Source organism: Gymnoscopelus microlampas (assembly GCF_963454915.1).
Source record: "Gymnoscopelus microlampas genome assembly, chromosome: 17".
NCBI classification, from domain to species: domain Eukaryota; kingdom Metazoa; phylum Chordata; class Actinopteri; order Myctophiformes; family Myctophidae; genus Gymnoscopelus; species Gymnoscopelus microlampas.
The window spans coordinates 13,874,734-13,894,789 of NC_139954.1; the positions used below are offsets into that span (position 1 = coordinate 13,874,734).

At 42.5% G+C, this 20,056-nt stretch overlaps 1 protein-coding gene across 1 annotated transcript in view; it reads right to left on the reverse strand.

The window, feature by feature from the left end:
- Positions 1-3,676: 3,676 nt before the first annotated feature.
- ube2f (ubiquitin-conjugating enzyme E2F (putative)) overlaps positions 3,677-20,056 on the reverse strand; it is a 55,665-nt gene continuing 39,285 nt past the window's right edge. The window contains exons 8-10 of the mRNA XM_084084335.1: positions 19,298-19,330; positions 16,721-16,783; positions 3,677-3,957 (exon numbers count right to left, since the gene is read on the reverse strand). Of these exons, the coding sequence (XP_083940461.1) occupies positions 3,907-3,957; positions 16,721-16,783; positions 19,298-19,330 (147 nt within the window). The 3' untranslated portion in view covers positions 3,677-3,906. The remainder of the gene's footprint in view (positions 3,958-16,720; positions 16,784-19,297; positions 19,331-20,056) is intronic.

Sequence of the window (20,056 nt, forward strand, 5' to 3'; positions counted from 1 at the left end):
GGGGGTCCGCAACCAGATATAAATTTGGGGGTCCTTGACATGAAAATGTTTGAGAACCATTACTGTACAGCAGCACAGTATGGGCTGAAACCCGGAATAAAATGCAGACATTTTCCTTACATCCTCTTTAATATATCTTAAAAATGGATATACAATCTGAGAAAGTGTTGAGGATTTTAACACAAGGAAGACAAACATCTCTCCTGGCCCCCCAACACAGCTGGTCTGAACTGGGATGCCGCCGCACACCAACAGAATCCTCAACACAGAATACAGGTAACTGACAAAATAAATGTTCGACATTACCTACAGGCTAACATTAAGTGTTAAAAGACCACCACAAGCGCTTTAGTGTACCTGTATGTAGATTTTCTTGACACTACCGTTACCTGCTTTGTTGATACCGTCCGTCTCCATACACTGACTCCATTAGTATTAAACTGGTTTGATTTCTATCTGTCCATGGCATGCATATTTGACAGAGATTTTATTGACAACCTGTTCAACAACTAATCAATTCATATGAGAGAGTTTAGTAACAACTACTCTGCCTTAGTACTTATATTGATCTCTCTTCAGCAGCTGACTGGAGCTAAATCATGCCAGGCAATGACTTTGTATTCATGATTTCATGTTACTCAGGTCATTTATTTTGGGCAGTTACCAGCATCATCACCATAAATAACCTATCTACAAGCTCACAACATGACACGCTGTGAGCTTGTAGATCGGCTAGCGACAGTGTCATACGACAGAGTATAAATTAAGCATAAGGCCTCTAGTTTGAGGGCAGTAAACTGTCACAATCAGCCCATAAGGACCCAGTGCAGTGTTTTCTCTGAGTACCACACAGGTGCCAGCAAAATCTCCCATCAGTGTAGAGATTCCCAAGTATTGTGTGCCGGGAGCTGTCCCTGTGGATGTGGTGCTGCCAATGTGAGTGTGTCAACAATATTCCGCTGACAATGACAGCCATATCCAGCCAGCAACTATTGCTTCCGACTTCCCCTTTATTTAGAGAGCCACGTCAATGGGATAGGGCACACAGAACCACAATAACATGGTGAAATAAAATGCAATAAAGGCCAGTGTTTCTGTGGTGGTTTGTTCCTTTTCATTAGGCCCACCATTAGACCGTTCGCTGTGTGGACTATACAACTGTGTGTCAAACTTAAGAACCCGTCAGTTGTGCTGCTGATAAATGATAAACATTAGTGTTACCGTCCTCAAACTAGAGGCCTCAGTAAAATCCCCAGTGGCAGTTTTAACCCCCCCCCCCCCCCCCCCCCCACCACCCCATTTGTGTTCAGCGGATCACCTCGGGTTTTATACCAATTCGCTTTTGGGGAGTCCAGTTCTAGAACGGCAAAACAGGGGCGTGAAGAAACAACAGCATGCTAACAAGAAGTCACATCATCTCAACACATCTGTCTTCACTGGAGCAAAAATGCATCCACTTCCATTCCCACACACACACACACCCAGTCTGTGGCCTCAGCACTGGGACAGTGAACACAATTAAGCTGGTCTTTTTTCACATTTAATGTGGCGGACAATAGAAAAAGAAAAGAAAAGCTGATGTAAAAGTATTTTTGCCCTATGGATCAACAACTTAAAATGACCATTCCAGTAGCTACAGACTGTATGTGCATACATTCATACTCATGCACAAATCCTCCGTGTACCATGTGTATGTATGTGGGACATGTTATTTTTCTACATCCGTTCTCCACATGCCGTAACACACAAAAGTACAGAGCCCCCCCCCCCCCCACCCACAAACAGAACATCTCAGACTTCAACACGTAATTTCTGACATCTTTAGTAAAATGCACCACTGGTAGATCACATACACTTTGCCTCATGCAGACGTGTGAATACAGAGCTGAACAGAGTGAGGACAGTCATAATGTTCAATGTATCAGAGATACTGTGCACACACACATACGTACAGGAGGCACAGAGCTAGCCGGACCCTAGCAAAGCAACACACATACTGTATACACACACTTACACCAGCTCACACACACACAAACACACACACACACACACACACACACACACGCATAGACCAACAGTCTGACGCACAGTAATGCAATCACATACACTCACGTACACGCACGTATGCACAATACACACACACACACACACACACACACACACTCCAATGCATGCAGCCACACAACAGTTATAACATACAGAGTGTACAGAGAAAGAGAGGGGAGGGAAACACTTACATAAATCCTAACATGGTAACTCTCTCGCAGCACACTATAAAATCCTGAGTGCTGATTTAACTGAAGTTTTATACTCCCAGGGTTAAATCAACACTCAGCATTTTTTACAGTGCAAGCAGACCATGGAGAACACCAAGTATGGTTGACCTCCCAGGCTCCCAACCCCCATAAGGGTATACATATATAAAAAAAGAGGTGGGTATGGGTGAGTGTGTATGTCTCTGTACGTAACTTGAGAGAGGGAGACAGACAGACAAAGAGAGAGAGAAGACATCACAGGGGATAGAGAGACCGCTACTGTATGTTAGGAGAGAAGGAGAGTAAAGCCTAATTTAGGCTTCATCACACGGTCGTGCCGCTTGCCGAAAATCGGCGAGAGCGGCAGACCTACAAGATCACAACGCGTCACATCTGTGATGCGCCGTGAGCTTGTAGGTCTGCTGTTCTTGCCGCACGACACCGTCAAGCGACGAAGTATGAATGGGGCTTTAAAGAGAGACCTTGAAAGCGATGCACTGTTTGGCTGTGGTAGAAGAAGCACTGTAGTAGTAGTAACTGTAGTAGTTGTGTGAACTTACTGCAACTCATAATAGCGGTCCATAACTGCTGTTTTGAACTCTTTCTCAACTATTAAAGTTGACCAGTGAATAGACCAGAGCTCTGTGTGTGTGTGTGTGTGTGTGTGTGTGTGTGTGTGTGTGTGTGTGTGTGTGTGTGTGTGTGAGAGAGAGAGAGTGTGAGTGGGTGTGTGATGGACAGTAGAACAGGACAAGGTGGTATTGGTCATTCACATGCTGTCTAGTGAGGTGTTGGTGGGGATACAGCCTTTGATAGAAGAAACAGTAGGGGGGGTGTAGTTGTGACTGGTTTATTTTACATGCATGGTTGCATCCATCCACGTGTCCATTCATGGGTGTGAGTGTGTTTACCATCCCTTACCAGATGGGATATTGTGTGTGTGTGTGTGTGTGTGTGTGTGTGTGTGTGTGTGTGTGTGTGTGTGTGTGTGTGTGTGTGTGTGTGTGTGTGTGTGTAAATGCGTGTTCACGTGCATTTTCTCTTCAGCAACAAAAACATGGCAGGCACTAGAACCGAGAAAACACACCATAACACATATTCATTTTTGTTTTTTCTCAATGATTCGTCGTTTGTTAAACAATGGCTACGTGCGCGTTTTAAAATCTTTCCCAGGGGGTTCCTATCAGAATCCCTCGCTGCATGTCGTCATGGCTCACTTCCGATTGGCTCAGAGACACAGAGGGATATCCCCATCGTTGGACGTTCCTCCTGTGGTTGGACAGGTGAAGTTGTCATGATCCCAACGCTCATCCAATCAATCAGGATAATTAAAGCATATATTTTTCTTCTTCTCTAACATAAGTCTGTCCTTTTCAGTTTTATTCTTTTCTCTCTTTTTTATGTTTTATTTCTTCCCCCCCCCCCCCTGTTATATTTCTTAATCCAGCGCCGGGGGAATTTAGATTCAAGGGTGGTAGGGTCAGCTTGTGATTGGTCAAGGAGATTATAGGGGGCGGGGCAAGAGCTGCGGAGGTCAGCCGTTGATCGGGGGCGGGACAAGCGGAGGCAAGGTCGAGCTGATTGGTTGATTGACTCGTTAGGATGACTGTGGAGGGTTGCAGGTAGCAGGTAACAAGGCTCCATGCTTCTATCATCTGGCGTAGTGCTTGATGTAATCTTGAACCTTATTCCGAAAATCCTCCTAGAAAAGGAAGAAAAAAACAGAAAACAAAAGCAGGTTAGAACAGAGATAAGTGTAAATCTACCGGTATGTCATATAAGTGTCCACAAGATGTAAGATTTGATTATACCTAAGAGGATAAGCACTTTTCAACAGACCGTCTTCTCAGTAAGAGACTCTCAGGTTTAGAACACTTAGTCTAGAAATACGGCATTGCAGTACTTAAGGCTCAAAAGCAATCAGGTCTGTGTTAGAATAACAACACTTGTCTGCTGTATTCTGCCCCTTCCGTGATATTGTGCGTGCTGAAGAGTAATGTCTTTTTTGACCCTTTATATTCCTTTTGCTGTTATTGTCTTGCTCTGATTACCCGTATTTTATCCTGTTTTTAATGTCTTTTTCCTTCCTGTATTTTAACATGCTGTTAATGGCTTTTCCATCTTGCCCAGGGAGGGCTGCAGTTGTAAAGTATCCTGCGCCAGCAATGTCGATTAATGTGCTGCCCTGTAGAAATTACCCTGTCATTTCTTTTTTTTAAATGAATAAAAATGCAATTAAATGAAAGAACGAGAGAGGGGCAAAGGGTAGGCAATTGGACCCGTCAATCAACAAATGTAACCAACTTCAATGAAATGTCTCCATGAAGACAACGCATGTTAAAAGCACTACCTCATGGAGCCACTATGAGACATCTGTGCTGTATGGCTCTATGGTTATGTTTCTTTAGTCATGTCCCCTCTAGCTGTTCTTAAGGCTCTTGCCATCCTCTATCTGTCAGGCCTTTCTCCCTCCTGCATCTTGTCCCTCCCCAGTGGTTGTTTGCCTTCATTCCATTCTACCGGTCCATCCCTCTCTCCCTCTCTCCAACTGCTGTCCCCTTCTGCCCCCTCATCACCCCATCCGCTCTATAACCCCTGGTCATCTTTACACTTGTTCTATCCATATTTTGTGGCCCTTTCTGTCACTCCAAGCCCTATCCGCCCTCCTAAGAGAGGCGCCCTCTTCTCGCTTTCCAGCTTCTCAACCATTCAATCATTCTTCCTCTGCTCCATCTTCTGATCTCTCCATCCCTCCTGGCCCTGCCTGCCCTCGGCTCGCGTCTCATTGTGTCCTTATTCCCATCCATCTGTCAGCCTGTACTTCTACGTACTCCCGTCTCCTTCTCTTCCCTCCACCGTGGCTTTTTCCGGTTTGTCTTGCCCTCTGTCCATTCCTCCATCACGTTCTATTCTTATCTTCCCCCTCCTCCCCTCCTCATCAGATCAGCTTGGTTGACTGGTCTCAATAGAGACATTCAGGGTGCTTTGTGAGGACACACTACATAGTGACTGCACCTGTTTCGTGTGTATTTTCATCTGTGACATTGTAATGTGATTCAAATGTTTGTTATTGTTTCTCATTATGTATGTATTTTATGTTGTTATCAGGGTGTCCGTCCTTGAAAAAGAGAGCTTGCTCTCAATGGGCTTCCCTGAATAAATAAAAGGAAAAAGAAAGCTGCCACCCAGACAGGCCTCTCTCTCCCTGCTGGTCTGGGCTTCTGAGGGGGGGGGGGGGGGTTCTGAATGGACATAAACAGGGCTGGTTTAGTTTGACTTCAACACATGGGGGCTTGGAAACCTTCTGATCCTTATACGCTTATGACCCCCCCCCCCCCCCCCTTTTTTAAAAAAAAAGGTTGCCCAGCCTTTCTGTCCTTGTGTCCATCATGCGCTTTACACCATCTTTTGTCCACTGTCAAATCTTACGTCTGGCGTTGCTGTGAAAAATGCTCAGCCATTGATTTGATATGACTCATCCCTAACATCTTACAAAATTATTTAAAATGTAATTTTCATGCCAGGCACGAGTACATTCTCCACTAATCTCATTAATCCCTTGCTTCTCCTGTCATGTCAAGTAAAGTAACCAGTCAAGTTGAAATGATCCTAGATTTAAAACGAAAGCATCACTTTTCTTCTTCGTTTCCATTAAGAAAGACTTCTGGAAGTGACACGTTAACAATGGAGACTTGCCCACAGATATACACATACTGTAGATGCCGCATTGGCTGCTGCTGTTCATTGAAACGAGGCGTCTAAAAGGCAGCCATATCGGCAGGGTCAAGCCATGCCTCCTAATGCATGTATGCCCCATGTACCTGTATGTCTACTGAAACACGAGGTCTCTCCACAATTAATACTAGAAAAGGACGCTCCTCTGAGCGCATATATTATCTCCGCCAGGGCTGTGTAAGTTGTGGCCTGAAGTTATCAGGATGTGCAAGCTGGGGGGGGAATGGCATTTGTACAACATACAGGTCAACATATTTGTAGTGGCCCCTATGGCCAGAAGTGATAGAGCTGTTAGAGGTAAGCACTATAGAGGTCCCTCAACATAAGGGGTCATTTGCCAATTACAAGCAATATCAAAACCCTGTTTGACCATCATCATCACATGACTCATAAGATCATTTGTACTTAATTTGGTGAACTTAAATCAACAGAAAGTGGCCTAGTATAGTTCAATCATGGGGCTGATTTAAAAATGCTGGAGTGGAGTGTCTTCCATGGCCTACTGGGAGAGTCCATCTAGTTGCTGCGTTTGGTCACGTACTGTATGCTATGCTCTCATTTCTTATCTAACCCATTAAGACCTGGAACGCATATGTGTCACTTTAGATTTCTTTGGCTATTCAAAAATAGCAGATATACAAGCTCATAGCGCGACACCGAGAGACGCACTATGAGCTTGTAGATCTGCTATTTTTGAAAAATCTTGAAACATTTTTTTTTAGATTTTTTTCAAAAAAAAAAATAGGATTTAGAAAACATTTTTAAGAATCGCCTCAGGTCTTAATGGGCTAGAGGCTGTAGATGGCATAGCCATTAACTTGGGCTGCAGTGGCGTTGTTGACATTACATCCCGTTTTTCAATCTACAGAGCAAAAAATGCACGTCTCAGCAGAAAGGCGGCTCGAGGCATTGTAATTGGGGAGAAAATCCATTGGGATGACTGTGGACAAAGTATACGAGAAGATGCATGATGAAAGAAAATGGCATTTTAGCGAGGGCTATTCACTTGAGCTTCTTTTTTCCCCCTATTTTCTTTATCCAATAAATAGCAAATCAGCAAGCTTTCAATGTGCTGCACTGGGATGCATTGAGCTTGTACAGTAGATCTGCTATTTTTGCTATTTAATTTTTTTCTATAATGACATGCCGAAAATAGGGACAGCAGGTTGAACGTGGTTAATCACCCCAAACACTAAATATATCTCATTTATGAGTAGAAACATAGCAACACCATACTGTATTTTAAGCACTCCCAGACAACACCACACATTAATGATACACAGCTACAGCATTATCCTCTCTTTTAAAAAAGCCCGCACGCTGCCATTGACGCAGATCTGCGTTCTTTAAAACATTTTTTTTTCTTCAAAATAACATTATTATTATTATTTTTTTTCTTAGACCCAAAGACCAAGGAGATATGATTTTTCGAAGATTTAGACTCCCATCCACTTCTTAAAAATTCTGTATATCGGCTCCTAAGTACTTTTTTTTCTCATTGAAAAAGTCTGGCAGTCTACTGTAGGAAAAAAAAAAAAAGATGGCAGCCAATGTGTTAAAGGCAAGTCTCTCTCATTTGATGTTTCTACATGGTGGTGTGCCACCTCCTAACACACACACACACACACACACACACACACACACACACACACACACACACGCACGCGCATCCCTCTTCCTGTTTTCCTTGTGACTTCCCGCTCTCTCCTGTCACCATCGTGACCATCTTCCCTCACCCGCAGGGCTCCATGCAATTAAACCATGTCCATGTTCCCTTGTAACATGAACCTTCACATCTAATTCTCCCATTGACATCAGTCCACTGATTTACACCACGACTCTGGTAGACAGTCACGCACACATTCCTGGGGGCTGCTGTTTTGTCACCAAGGGATGAGAGTTGTCACCAAGGGATACGAGAGAGAGCGAGGATGTAGAAGCATGCAGAGAAGCTGCCAAGAACACCAACTACTATTACTATGCGATGCCTACAGATAAAGCACCGACGCACTGGTTCACTGTGAGCTTGTATATCTGCTATTTTTGAATAGCCAACGCAAACAATCTAGAATGACACAGATGCTTTCCCTGTTTTAACAGGTTAAAGGAAACTCCCTGCTTTTAATATTTGTGCATCGCGCCACCATGCTTCGCTGCAAATCATTAGGAGGTAATTACAGGAACATAATCAAAAGGGGGAGACAGGTGAACTGGCCCCCATTATCTACAGTAAGTGACCTTCACAGTAGGTCGGAGAGGCTTGTTGTGGGTATCAGCCAGAGTGTGGGAGTCTAACCCCGCGGAGATGGATTGCTGAGGTGGAGTCCAACACCTACCATCAGCTCCCAGTACTTACCGCATGACTTACTACACACACAAGCCGTGCTACTCATACGCAGTGGTGGAAAGTAACTGAGTACATTTACTTAAGTACTGTACTTAAGTACAATTTTGAGGTATTTGTACTTTACTTGAGTATTTCCAATTTCCAATACTTTTACTTCTACTCCACTACATCTCAGAGGCAAATATTGTACTTTTACTCCACTACATTTACTTGAAAACTTTAGTTACTAGTTATTTTTCAGATATACATTATGACATAATGAAACATACATTAACCACTTTAAACCTATTTTACACCTAGGCTATTTGAAAATAGCAGATCTACAAGCTCACAACGCGTCGCGATGCGACGCGTTGTGAGCTTGTAGATCGGCTATTTTCAAATATTTAGTACTTTTACTTTTGGTACTTTAAGTACATTTTGATGCCAATACTTTTGTACTTTTACTCAAGTAAATTTTGAATTCTGGACCTTTACTTGTAACAGAGTATTTTTATATTGCAGTATTGGTACTTTTACTTAAGTAGAGAATTTGAGTACTTTTTCCACCACTGACAGTAAGTGACCTTCACAGTAGGTCTGAGAGGCTTATTGTGGGTATCAGCCAGAGTGCGGGAGCCTAACCCCGCGGAGATGGATTGCTGAGGTGGAGTCCAACACCTACCATCAGCTCCCAGTACTTACCGCATGACTTACTACACACACAAGCCGTGCTACTCATACGCAGAGTTGGCGGTGCCCGGGATCGACCTTTTGGTCGAAAGGCGAGTGCTCTAACCGACTGAGCTACCCGAACGCTAGACCTTCACGAGACTGAAATCAATGCTGGTTCTTTGTCATCGTCTGCGTCAGAATCGCTGTGTAGTGTTTAATGATGTCCTCCTCCGTCACCTTTTTTTCTATATGCATACATTGTTTTCTATTTTCAAATGCACAAAATAGAAATTGGACGTGTGCTCTCTAGTGCGTACCAAAAAATCCTGAAGGGGGCGTCAACAAGTGTCATTTGGTAGCGCGGACATCTTGGTGGGGTATAAACAGGTTGACTTAACATTGACCCCCACCAGTATGTCTGACAGCTACTATGCCACGCCCCCCCCCCCCCCCGTGGTGATGGCACGTTGGCAAGCACTATACAGCACAATTCCAAGGGCGCGTTCACTTACAGTATGCCCTGCAACCCACCACTTACAGCCCTTAGCCGCTCCTTCCTGGTTACATCATATTTCAGGTTTGGCTGAGATGACAACTTGGTTCCTTCAATAGTTTGAGGGCTTGCAGGTAAAGTTTGCAGCTGATTCGAATGATTCATTAGACTCCAACTATCCCTCTGCTGATGCACCTGCGGGTACAGTAATGTGCGGGAGCTCTAGTGCTTGCAGTGCAGCCTCTTCAGAGGGACCGATATGCAAAGCCAAGAGCAAAGTGCTCTCCCTGTGGGGCCGAAAGGCAACTTCATGCCCAGACTGCGGTGGGCCACAGAGTGGAGAAAAGACTTCACTGGAGGTTCAAGTGGTCGACGTGACAGGAGTGACGGGTGGTAGTGGTGGGCCGATGGAGAGGAGAGGGATAATAGGGTAGAGGTGGCAGGCAGAAAGAAGCGTGAAAGGGGAGAGGAAGAGGAAGACAAACCTCAGGGGACCTCTGTACTTCCCTGCGTGCACGAGCATGCACACACACACACACACACACACACACACACACACACACACACACTGCTTCATCACTGACACACAACCCTTTCCTCTGGCATAACCTCTGCATGCTCACTAAATCTCTGGCAGTGAGCGTATAGGCACGCGTTGAGGGGATCATACGTTTTTTAACAGCCCCTGCTGTTCCGCTTGTTAAACTCCCCATTATAAATATGGCAGCTGTTTCTATGACTGGCCGTTAAGCCGATTAGCCCTCCTCTTTGTTCCCTTTTGATGCAAATCCCGGGACAATGTAGAAGGTGTGAATGTAGAAGGAACACAGAGAGGTGAAGGACGAGGATATCAGAAGACATTACACAGGGATTCTGACGCAGACGATGACAAAGAGCCAGCGTTAATTCCAGTCTCATGAAGGTGACTTAGATATGGGGGCTAATTCAACCGTCTCCCTCTTTTGATTATGTTCCTGTATTTACATCATCATGATAATTGCAGTAAAGGTGGCATGATGTACAATTATTAAAAGCAGGGAGTGTCCTTTAGAAACATCTTTGCCTGCGTAGCCATCAACACAGATGGACATTTCTGTCTGTGTCACACATGTTATCCTTACCCTAAATGTGCCTACACCAAAATTCTGCGTAAACAGTAGGTCTATGGAGAGCTGATGCGAGGAGCAGACTTGCAGCAGATATACAGAGATTGATAGGCCTTCATTAAAGCCTGATTCATACTTTGTGTTGGTGTTCGTTGCCGAAAAAAGCCCATCTACAAGCTTGTGAGATTTTTGCAAAAGGGAGGTCAGAACAGCTCAGAATATCTAAAGAGCTTTACATTACATGGAGATTCAGTCTGAAACTGTGACATTCAGGGGACACTGGCGTGCAAACATCCATGTAAACAGGGACACCGTAATTTCCACTTCAGATTATGGCTTTCATTGTGGGCAAAAATGAAAGATATAAATCATTATTTTGGAGTGGCTGTTTTTTTTTTTGTCCCTCTGGCCTGTCAGTCTCTTCTCTCTTTTTCAAAACCCACAAACAACGGTGGCAGCAATTCTCTGTAGTCCTAATTATCTACTCACACAAACACACACGTATGCACAGCACACGCACTTTCAGTCACACACACACGCATTCACTCGCACAGGGACACTTCCTATCAGCCACTTGGAATACACAATGGCATCCATCCATAGCGGTCATTCAAGGAGTTGTACTTCAAAGCCTACACACACACACACACACACACACACACACACACACACACACACACACACACACACACACACACAGAGTACACACACGGTTGCTTGCAATAGCTTGTCCATGTTCTCTCGTCCACACATGAAAATAAACACACACACACACACACACACACACACACACACACACACACACACACACACACACACACACACACACACACACACACACACACACACACACACACACACACACACACACACACACACACACACAGTTGATTGCAACAGCTCTAAAGCCTGATTTATGCTTCTAATGAAAATAGCTGATCTACAGGCTCACAGCGTGTCGCATCATGATGCGTTATGAGCTTGAAGATCGGCTATTTCTGGTGCACAAAACTCCCACGGGCAAAACTCTGTGGGAGGGAGTTCAGGGTTGAATGAGTCCATGTGTTCAGTCTCTTCCGACTGCAGAGAATCACAGCAGAAACAGAATGGAGGGTGGGGGACGCACACGCACGCATGTCCGCCGCACTAACACACACACATGCAAATACAGTACACACACGCATGTACGCCGCACAAACACACATGCAAATACAGTACACACAAATGCGCGCGCACACACAGGAAGTGAACAAATAACTGCGTTGTCAGTGCAGCTGCCAGTGGCCACAGGAGAGCCCGTCATGCACTCATACACAAAGAGACAAACACGTACACAGCTGTCTACACACCAACAGGAAAACATACATACACACACACACACACACACACACACACACACACGTCATCTCAGTCCCTTCTGCAAAGGACCATGTTCATTTTACGCAAATACTAGAGCCAAGGGAGATCATACAATTGGTCACTCAGCACGTATACAGTAGCTAGAGAATCACTCAGCGTGTGCCCGCGCACACACACACACACACACACACACACACGCCAGTGTTTGGTGTCCGTTTCCAATCTTGCCCATCTAGGAGTTAAGCTAATGCTGACTGTAACTGATGCTTTGACAGATGGAATTTTGAATATGTTATGGTACGTAATGTTTAGCTTCATATCTGTATGGAAATGTTTTTGGATATGTATGTTTTTTCCATGCATCTTTGTACTGTATGTATTCAGCCAGAAGTAATTTTGACTTCACGTTAATGAGAAAAGATAATTCCACGTTGTCGCCAGCAGCAGGCGTAAACACAGCAAAATCCTTAGTGTTTGCACTGATCTCCTAATGGACCTTACGGGGGTCCATTTGGTTCTATTTATACACTCTTTGGATGATTTTACTGTGCAGAGAATGACTAATAGAAAACCACTTGAGTGGAGTTCAAAGCCCCAGAGAGAACGGCTGCCCGTTAGCGATGGGGTATAATTGGTGAGGTGAATAAATTAACAACTAAACAAAAGGAAAACAAGTCTCCCTGTTTGTAGCAACAGCCAGGCTTCAGTGGCTCTGGTGGACACGAGTGCATACAGTGTGGGAGTCACACAGCATATGAAAACTGTCTGTTGTATAAGAGGGATTTGGAGGGTACTTTGAGTTACAAATGGATAAATGAACGCAGGATTTTACAGTGTTACGGTTTAATGAACTCTATGAGAAATTCATCATTGGAGGATTCAAAATGTTCTTATTCTGGGGTGTCTCAGTCAGTTTAGTGCACAGTCACGGACCATCAGTGACGCTGAACCGTTTTCATTGTAGTGAATCATGGGATCCCACGGGAGGTCATTCAAGTGGTTCCCAGGAAAATGTAATGGTATTTTTGTCCTTGATCTCAAAGGGTTATAATTGTAGTTACTAGCCCATACCCGGTCGACGCACGCGCAGTTTGATCATTCATCCCATAGCTCGCGGGGCCATCCCACAGCTGGGCAGCCATAAGCGTGGCGAAATTATTTTACATAAAAACGTTAATAAACAGCAGACAGTTGGGGAAAGCGGGAAAAAAACGGGCTTCGCTGTTCCGTGCACATGGTAATGGTCAATGGCTGTGTGCAAATTCAGATCAATTGCTCCAGCCACTGAGGAGAAGGAGGCAGAAGAGATTTGGGCTCACCACCCTCACACCACCACAGAGCTTTGTCAAATTATATGAGGATATTCATGTGTGTTGAACTGATCTGCAAATGTAATACAACATTTTATTCATACAATAAAACTATATACTGTCACATCATCATTTAACACCTAAAATTATAATTCAAAGGAAATATGTATACAGCATAACGTATACCAGTAATGGTATATAGAACATATAGTATACAGTATCTACTGCATACAACGTTGTATATCTAGCTCAGAGCAGAAGATATAACAAAAGCAGAAGCAGAGGTAAATACAGACAATGTACTCATGGAAGGCTGTATTTCGATTTCAGTGATTGCACAGCTTGCTAAATCATGGCATAAACGTAATAATGCTTCAACCTGGTGTGATGTTGATGTTTGTTACTCGCAGAAATACGTCTGAATCTGCGCAAAATGCTGGCGTCCACTTGAATGATTTCAATACATATTTGTTCATAACGTGGCAAGGTAAAGTGGGATACGTCCTGTGGATGCATCGATGGTTTGTTTAATACATCCTTTCTTAATGATATGCATCAGGGACAGTAAATTGAAATCAAGATCAAATCAGTCCAAGCTCTCCTCTCTCTCCGCCCTTGGTTTCCTGTTCTCAACACTAATCTGAAATGAAGCATTAAACAAAATATATATATATATATCATATAAAAAAGGGGATGAACCTTCAAAGAAGGGACTGCACACTCCAGGGAACAGAGATGGACAACTTACTATTGCATAAGTATTTTATTAGCACGACGCGTTTCGCCGTGAGCTTCGTATATATATACTGTATATATATACTGTATTTCTAATATGACTTTCATCAGTGTAACACAGGATTCACACCGGCTGCGATTGCAATTTTTCTCTAAGTGGCAGTGCAAAGGATACCTCCCTCCGGACCATTATGGCAACATTATTCATGGCAAACTTGATTGTGGCAGAATGATTCAGATTTCATACAATAGTAATTATTCTAGGCATGTACTCCTTACTGCCTCATGGTAATTTACATTATGGATGCTCCAGACCACTTAAGCTTTCACTTTAAAGTAGTGGGTAAAATACTAGTTCTTCATCTTAAATGTGACATGTTTCTATTTGAAATGCTTCACACACACACACACACACACACACACACACACACACACACACACACACACACACACACACACACACAACACACAAACACACAAAACAACCATCGTAATTATCCCCTCACCACCAAGTGAACTAACAGCATGACACCACACACGCACACACCTACCTAAATGGTCCAAATGGCCATTACCACACGCTGCAGGGCATAACCCAATGTACTGTATCATGGGAAAGGGTATGGGTCAGTGTTATTCCATACTGTATGTACCCTCATCAGAGTAAAATGAACACTGAGGATTTTACTGTGTGTATCCAAAGAGCACCAAAGGTGAAATACTGTGGGCTCCCACAAACTTGTTCAGTAGCATCCATGCTGTGTCACATTTAAGCCTGAAATGTACTTTGTTGAACAACGGTGTTGCATGCTTAAAGGAAGGGTAAGTGATATTTTCTCGTTAAAACAAAGGTCTTTTGTTAAAAGGTTAAAGCACTATATTCTAATAGTATTCATTGACAGTGTTTTTTCAGTAACAGGAGTCTCCCTGTCTATCCAGCCGTTTAAACACAAAATAAATGTTCAGGTGGGTTGCAAAATGGCAGCCAATCAGGAGAGAGTACCCATTTATCAGCTTCATTTTAACAGTGTTCGAGTTCCAATTTTACTGCTCATTTATTTGTGTCATCCCTTTGAATTTCACTTATTTCATTTGTATCCTGTCTGAGTTCTCTATCCTGATTAGATAAAATTGGTATCCAGACTTTAAAATGCATGTCCTGTTACTTAAGAGCTGGAGAGACATGGAGACATCTGTTACTGAACAAACACTGTATAGCAATGAGAACAATCAGAATATAGAGCTAATTAACACTTATTTTAACCAAAGGCCAACCAACACGGTTGTATGACGGTGTATAAGTTTGACATTATACTTCCAAGAAAGCAATTACTGCAAGCAAATCCCTACTTTGCTTGCAGTAATTGTACTTGTACTTGGCGACTTCCAAACACTTTCTGACAGTTTGATTAAACTGACGACGCCAGAAGTCTGATGTGCAAGATAGAAAGTACACTAAGTGGGATGAGAGAGAGCGAGAGACAGACTGGAATAGAAACAAATGAGTCAATGGTACGTATCTATCCTTTCAAACCATCTTACAAAGATGTTTGGCATTGAGCCCAAGGTTGGAATTTGACAACTTTAATTCGCACTCGGACACAAAAAAAGTCAAAAGGTATATTGTCTTGGGGAATTCAGTCCAGAACTCTGTACAGTTCCTTAGAAAAGAAAATGTTCTTGAAGACAGTAACAGCAGCCTCTGCATAATTTGAAGTGTTTGGAAAAACCTGACGAGTTAAATGTGTTTGTATTTTCTTTAGTAACTGATGGTTTTTCATGTAGAAGAAGCTTTTGCTGTTTTCATCATGTAAGGAGTATCAAATCCTTTGAAAGCTTTGTTCAAGGATGTAAAACATCAGCATGAACACAAAGACACCAACCAAGAAGACATTTTGTGTTGAACTACGAAAATACTATTCTAAATTCAGTATTTACAGTATTGTGAAAATACAATTCCCATTTCCACACAGACTACTGTCCAATAATGAGCAGCAGTCAGCGATAGACAGACAGCGACATCAAAGTCATTACAGACAGACAGCTTACTACAAGAACAGCAGCCTCCCAGTAAAGTTAAACAGTCATTCTGGGAATGTGTTCCACACTGCCGTTTTAATGATTTCCTTCAGTGGACGTCTCTTAATCAACTACGGTTTCCTTTTATAAACCGAAAAAGTAATTAACTTACCTGGATTTCATAGAATAGCCTAAAGCGATCCTTTCTCCCTTAATGTAGACTACAGCTTTTGTTTTGATGATAATATTATAGATTCCGTGGCAAGTAACCAGAAACATTGGATAATGATTGGGGGGAAAAAACGCGGTGGTGGTGGTGGTGCTGCTGCTGTTGAAAAGGATAATTTCCAGGACTATGAGTTATGTCCCTTTTTTCTACATACTCTGACAAAGACATTTCAAAATAAGGACCATTTTAACATATACAGTAGTTATCTTTAAGAATGCCAATTATTTTAAAAGTTGACCGAGGAATGAACCAACTGAACACAAACTCAGTTCTTTTCCGTGTTCACACTGAGCTCACGACTGAGCTCTAGAACTCATATTAGTCCACTTCATCCTCCAGGGGGAAAAAATCCCTATAAAATCCTTAGAGTGTACAAATGTTACAATTTGTACACTCCCTGTGTTACAAATGGATAAATTAACCCTGAGCATTTTGGTTTCCTTATTGTACCAGATCAGTTAATTCCCTGCACTCTCACCTTGTCCCTCAGGTGGTGCTCTGCAGCGTCGATGTTCAAAGGGTCATCGAAATTCAACAGGTCCTGCAGAAAGCATGAGAAGGTCACAGAAAGAAAGTGTCACAGCAGGAGAGATTAAGAGAGGGAGACACATGGAGAGGACAGGGGAGGTGTTAGAAAGACAGACAAGAGCAGGGAAATGTAATCTTGTGTCTTGCCCTGCCAGGAGAATCTTGCCAAATAGGAATGTCATTAATATTGATTCCAATTGACACTTAACCCATTAAGACCGGGAAAACATCTGTGTCGCTTTAACATTTCTTCAAAAATCGTGAAAATGTGTGCAAATCTTTGATATTGAATTTTTTTTTTAAAGCAAACATATGTAACTCAAATCTTTGCTTCTGGGGGGTACCTTTAACTAAATATTTTGATATGGCGGTCGGCGGCCAAATACATATCATTTTGGGGGTCGTTGACATGAAAAGGTTTGAGAACCACCGATATAGAAACATACGTTTTTCAGAAACCTGTTAGGATTTAGAAGACATTTGTAGATGCGTTCCCGGATTGAAAGGGTTAAGGGTTTACTTACTAGATTGTGTTACAAACAATTCTGCAACTCACACTCCTACTTGTTCCCTTGCATGCACCCAACCGGCTCATCACCTTAAACACACCCTGTAGCCAATGGCGACCAGTATTGTCACACCGGATTTAGCAGCGGCGACAAATAAAAAAAAAATATTGTAATTACCCTGTTGCCGTAGAGACGGCACGCGGGGAAAAGGGATGTGAAACGTAGGGTGTCATTAGAGAGATAAAACGTCGGATATAGATAGCCCTACAGCTCGTTTCCTGATTGGGAATAAAGATTGGGAGCATGACAGGCTCTTGAGGCCCATCACAGCACTGTGCTCAGGGACCTCTGCGGTGGTTTACACAATCTGATTACTTTACTGGGCAATTATTCAGTAATGATTTAATTGTATGTGTGTGTGTGTGTGTGTGTGTGTGTGTGTGTGTGTGTGTACATGCACGTGCGTGCGTGCATATACACACACACTCTACACACACACATTTCTTGCTGACATGATCTCCGAATCAAACCTTTCAAACAGTTTCTATTAAGTAATCCAACATCATTTCTTTCAAAACTGAAATCTGAACACTGCTAATACGTCAACTATGGCTGTCCTCACACAGCCCTGTCTAAACACATCAAGTTACTGTAACTGCAAAAGTGTTCCAGCAAAAATCTAATACAGTAAATGTATTAAGGCATTGAGGCTGCACGATATTAGGAAACATGCGATATTCGATAACGTTGTTGAATACCTCGATAACAATATGAATCACGATGAGTAAATGCAGTATCTAGTTTTAATGTCTTTCTTGCTTCAGTTTAATCAATTATTATTGATCACATTTAAATATTCAATTAATGCAAACTAAAGAAATATTAATTCAATTCAATAACTAATATTTATAGCCTAACTAAAGGCAATATAATGCCTCTGAACTTTGACTTTCAGTTGCATTATTGCACATAGCCTAAATGCAATAATAATATTAGGCCTGCCGTACAGGATGGAAAATGATATTGTCCTTTTGGTTTTGGGGAGAAGTAGATGTCAGTTTCGTGAGGGACTACTGGGAAGTAGCTACTTGATAAACAGAAAACGTTCAGTTGGACTTGGACACACACGACAAGACACCAAAGAAAGAAACGCACACGCACACACACACACACACACACACACACACACACACACACACGAGACAAGACACCAAAGAAAGAAACGTATACAGCTGGCGCTGATTGTCTTTGAAGATAATGTTACATTGTCCTTTGGGTTGAAAACATATCCACGAGAGAGATCGTTACTCTAATCTAATAGCAAATGTGTGTGTGTGTGTGTGTGTGTGTGTGTGTGTGTGTGTGTGTGTGTGTGTGTGTGTGTGAGGGGCGGCGGTGCGAGGAGAAGGGACTCAGCACAGTAGCAGCTGTGCTCAACTTCATTTCTACTTCTCTACTCCATGGTGCATTACCGATGGGATTGCTCAATCGGCGACTAGACATAATAATATGCCATTTATCGCAGTAATAGCCGTCTTTCGCTGTTCGTATATTGCGCATGATGATATCGCATTGAAACCTGTCTGGTTTTCCCCATCAGCTAAGGGCATGGAGAGTTCTCTTCACAAAGAGATAGAAGATCGTTTCCCCTTAGGAAAGGGATTATGGCTGTATTAGGGCTGTAAATTACATGAATACAGATGTTCACCCCAGAATAGGGACTCTAGAGTTTGTGGTTTTAACTCTATGGTTAACAATAATGGCAAACAATGTTAGCTAAATAAAATAGCTTTTAGAAGAAATGCTGTCTTGCTCATCAGTAGAAAGATAGCAACCTGCAAATTGTGCAAATTGCAGGTTGCTTGTATCTATGCCACACCTATGTCATATAAAGTCCAAGTATACTTTCAGGTAATTTTGTCTTTCACAAAATCAGGTCCCATTCTGTAATATCACACCAAAATAAAAAATGTCAAACAAGTCTGTCTCACACAAAATGTTAAATAATTTAAACTTACGGTGAACAAGGAGTTTAAGCCCCAGACGACGTCCTGTAAAACAGAGCACAGAACAGAGTTATTGGACATTCAGGAAGACTACCGGTATTTGGTGGTGGACAATAACAAAGTACATTTACTAGAGTACTGACCTTAAGTAAATGTTTTGAGTATCTATTTGTATTTTTGGATACTTAACAGTATGACTTTCACGTCAGTACACTTTAAATACAAAATACTAGATTTGAACATTTTAAATACTTCAAATCCAGTCCTATATTGCGCTGCTCAGAGCATGGTCACCGAGTTATGGCCATTTGAAATGTTTGACACTGCTGTAGTGCCCCATATGTGTGCAATGTTTTTTTTTGGTTGTGACTATAGTCATGGCAGATCCCTGAATAGCCTTTGTGCCATGTTTGGTGTGGATTGGAGCAACGGTGTGCCTGTGGCCCCCGTGGAACCCTGACGTGGCCCCTGGTGTGGCTATTGTCATGGCAGACCCCTGAACAGTGTTTGTGTCAAGTTTGGATTACTTTGTAATTTGTAGATTTTAAAAGCATGTACTTATGAAAACCTAAGTATTTTGTAAAGAAAGTACTCAAGTATTTTAACTCAAGTACATATTTGACTGAGAAACTTTCACTTATAGTCGAGTAAGATTTGACCAGGAGTATCTACAGTATAACACTACTTCAAGTACTGGGGTTGAGTACTTCGTCCACCACTATCCTTATTATTTCTACATCTTTACTTCATTTATATCTACATTATATATAT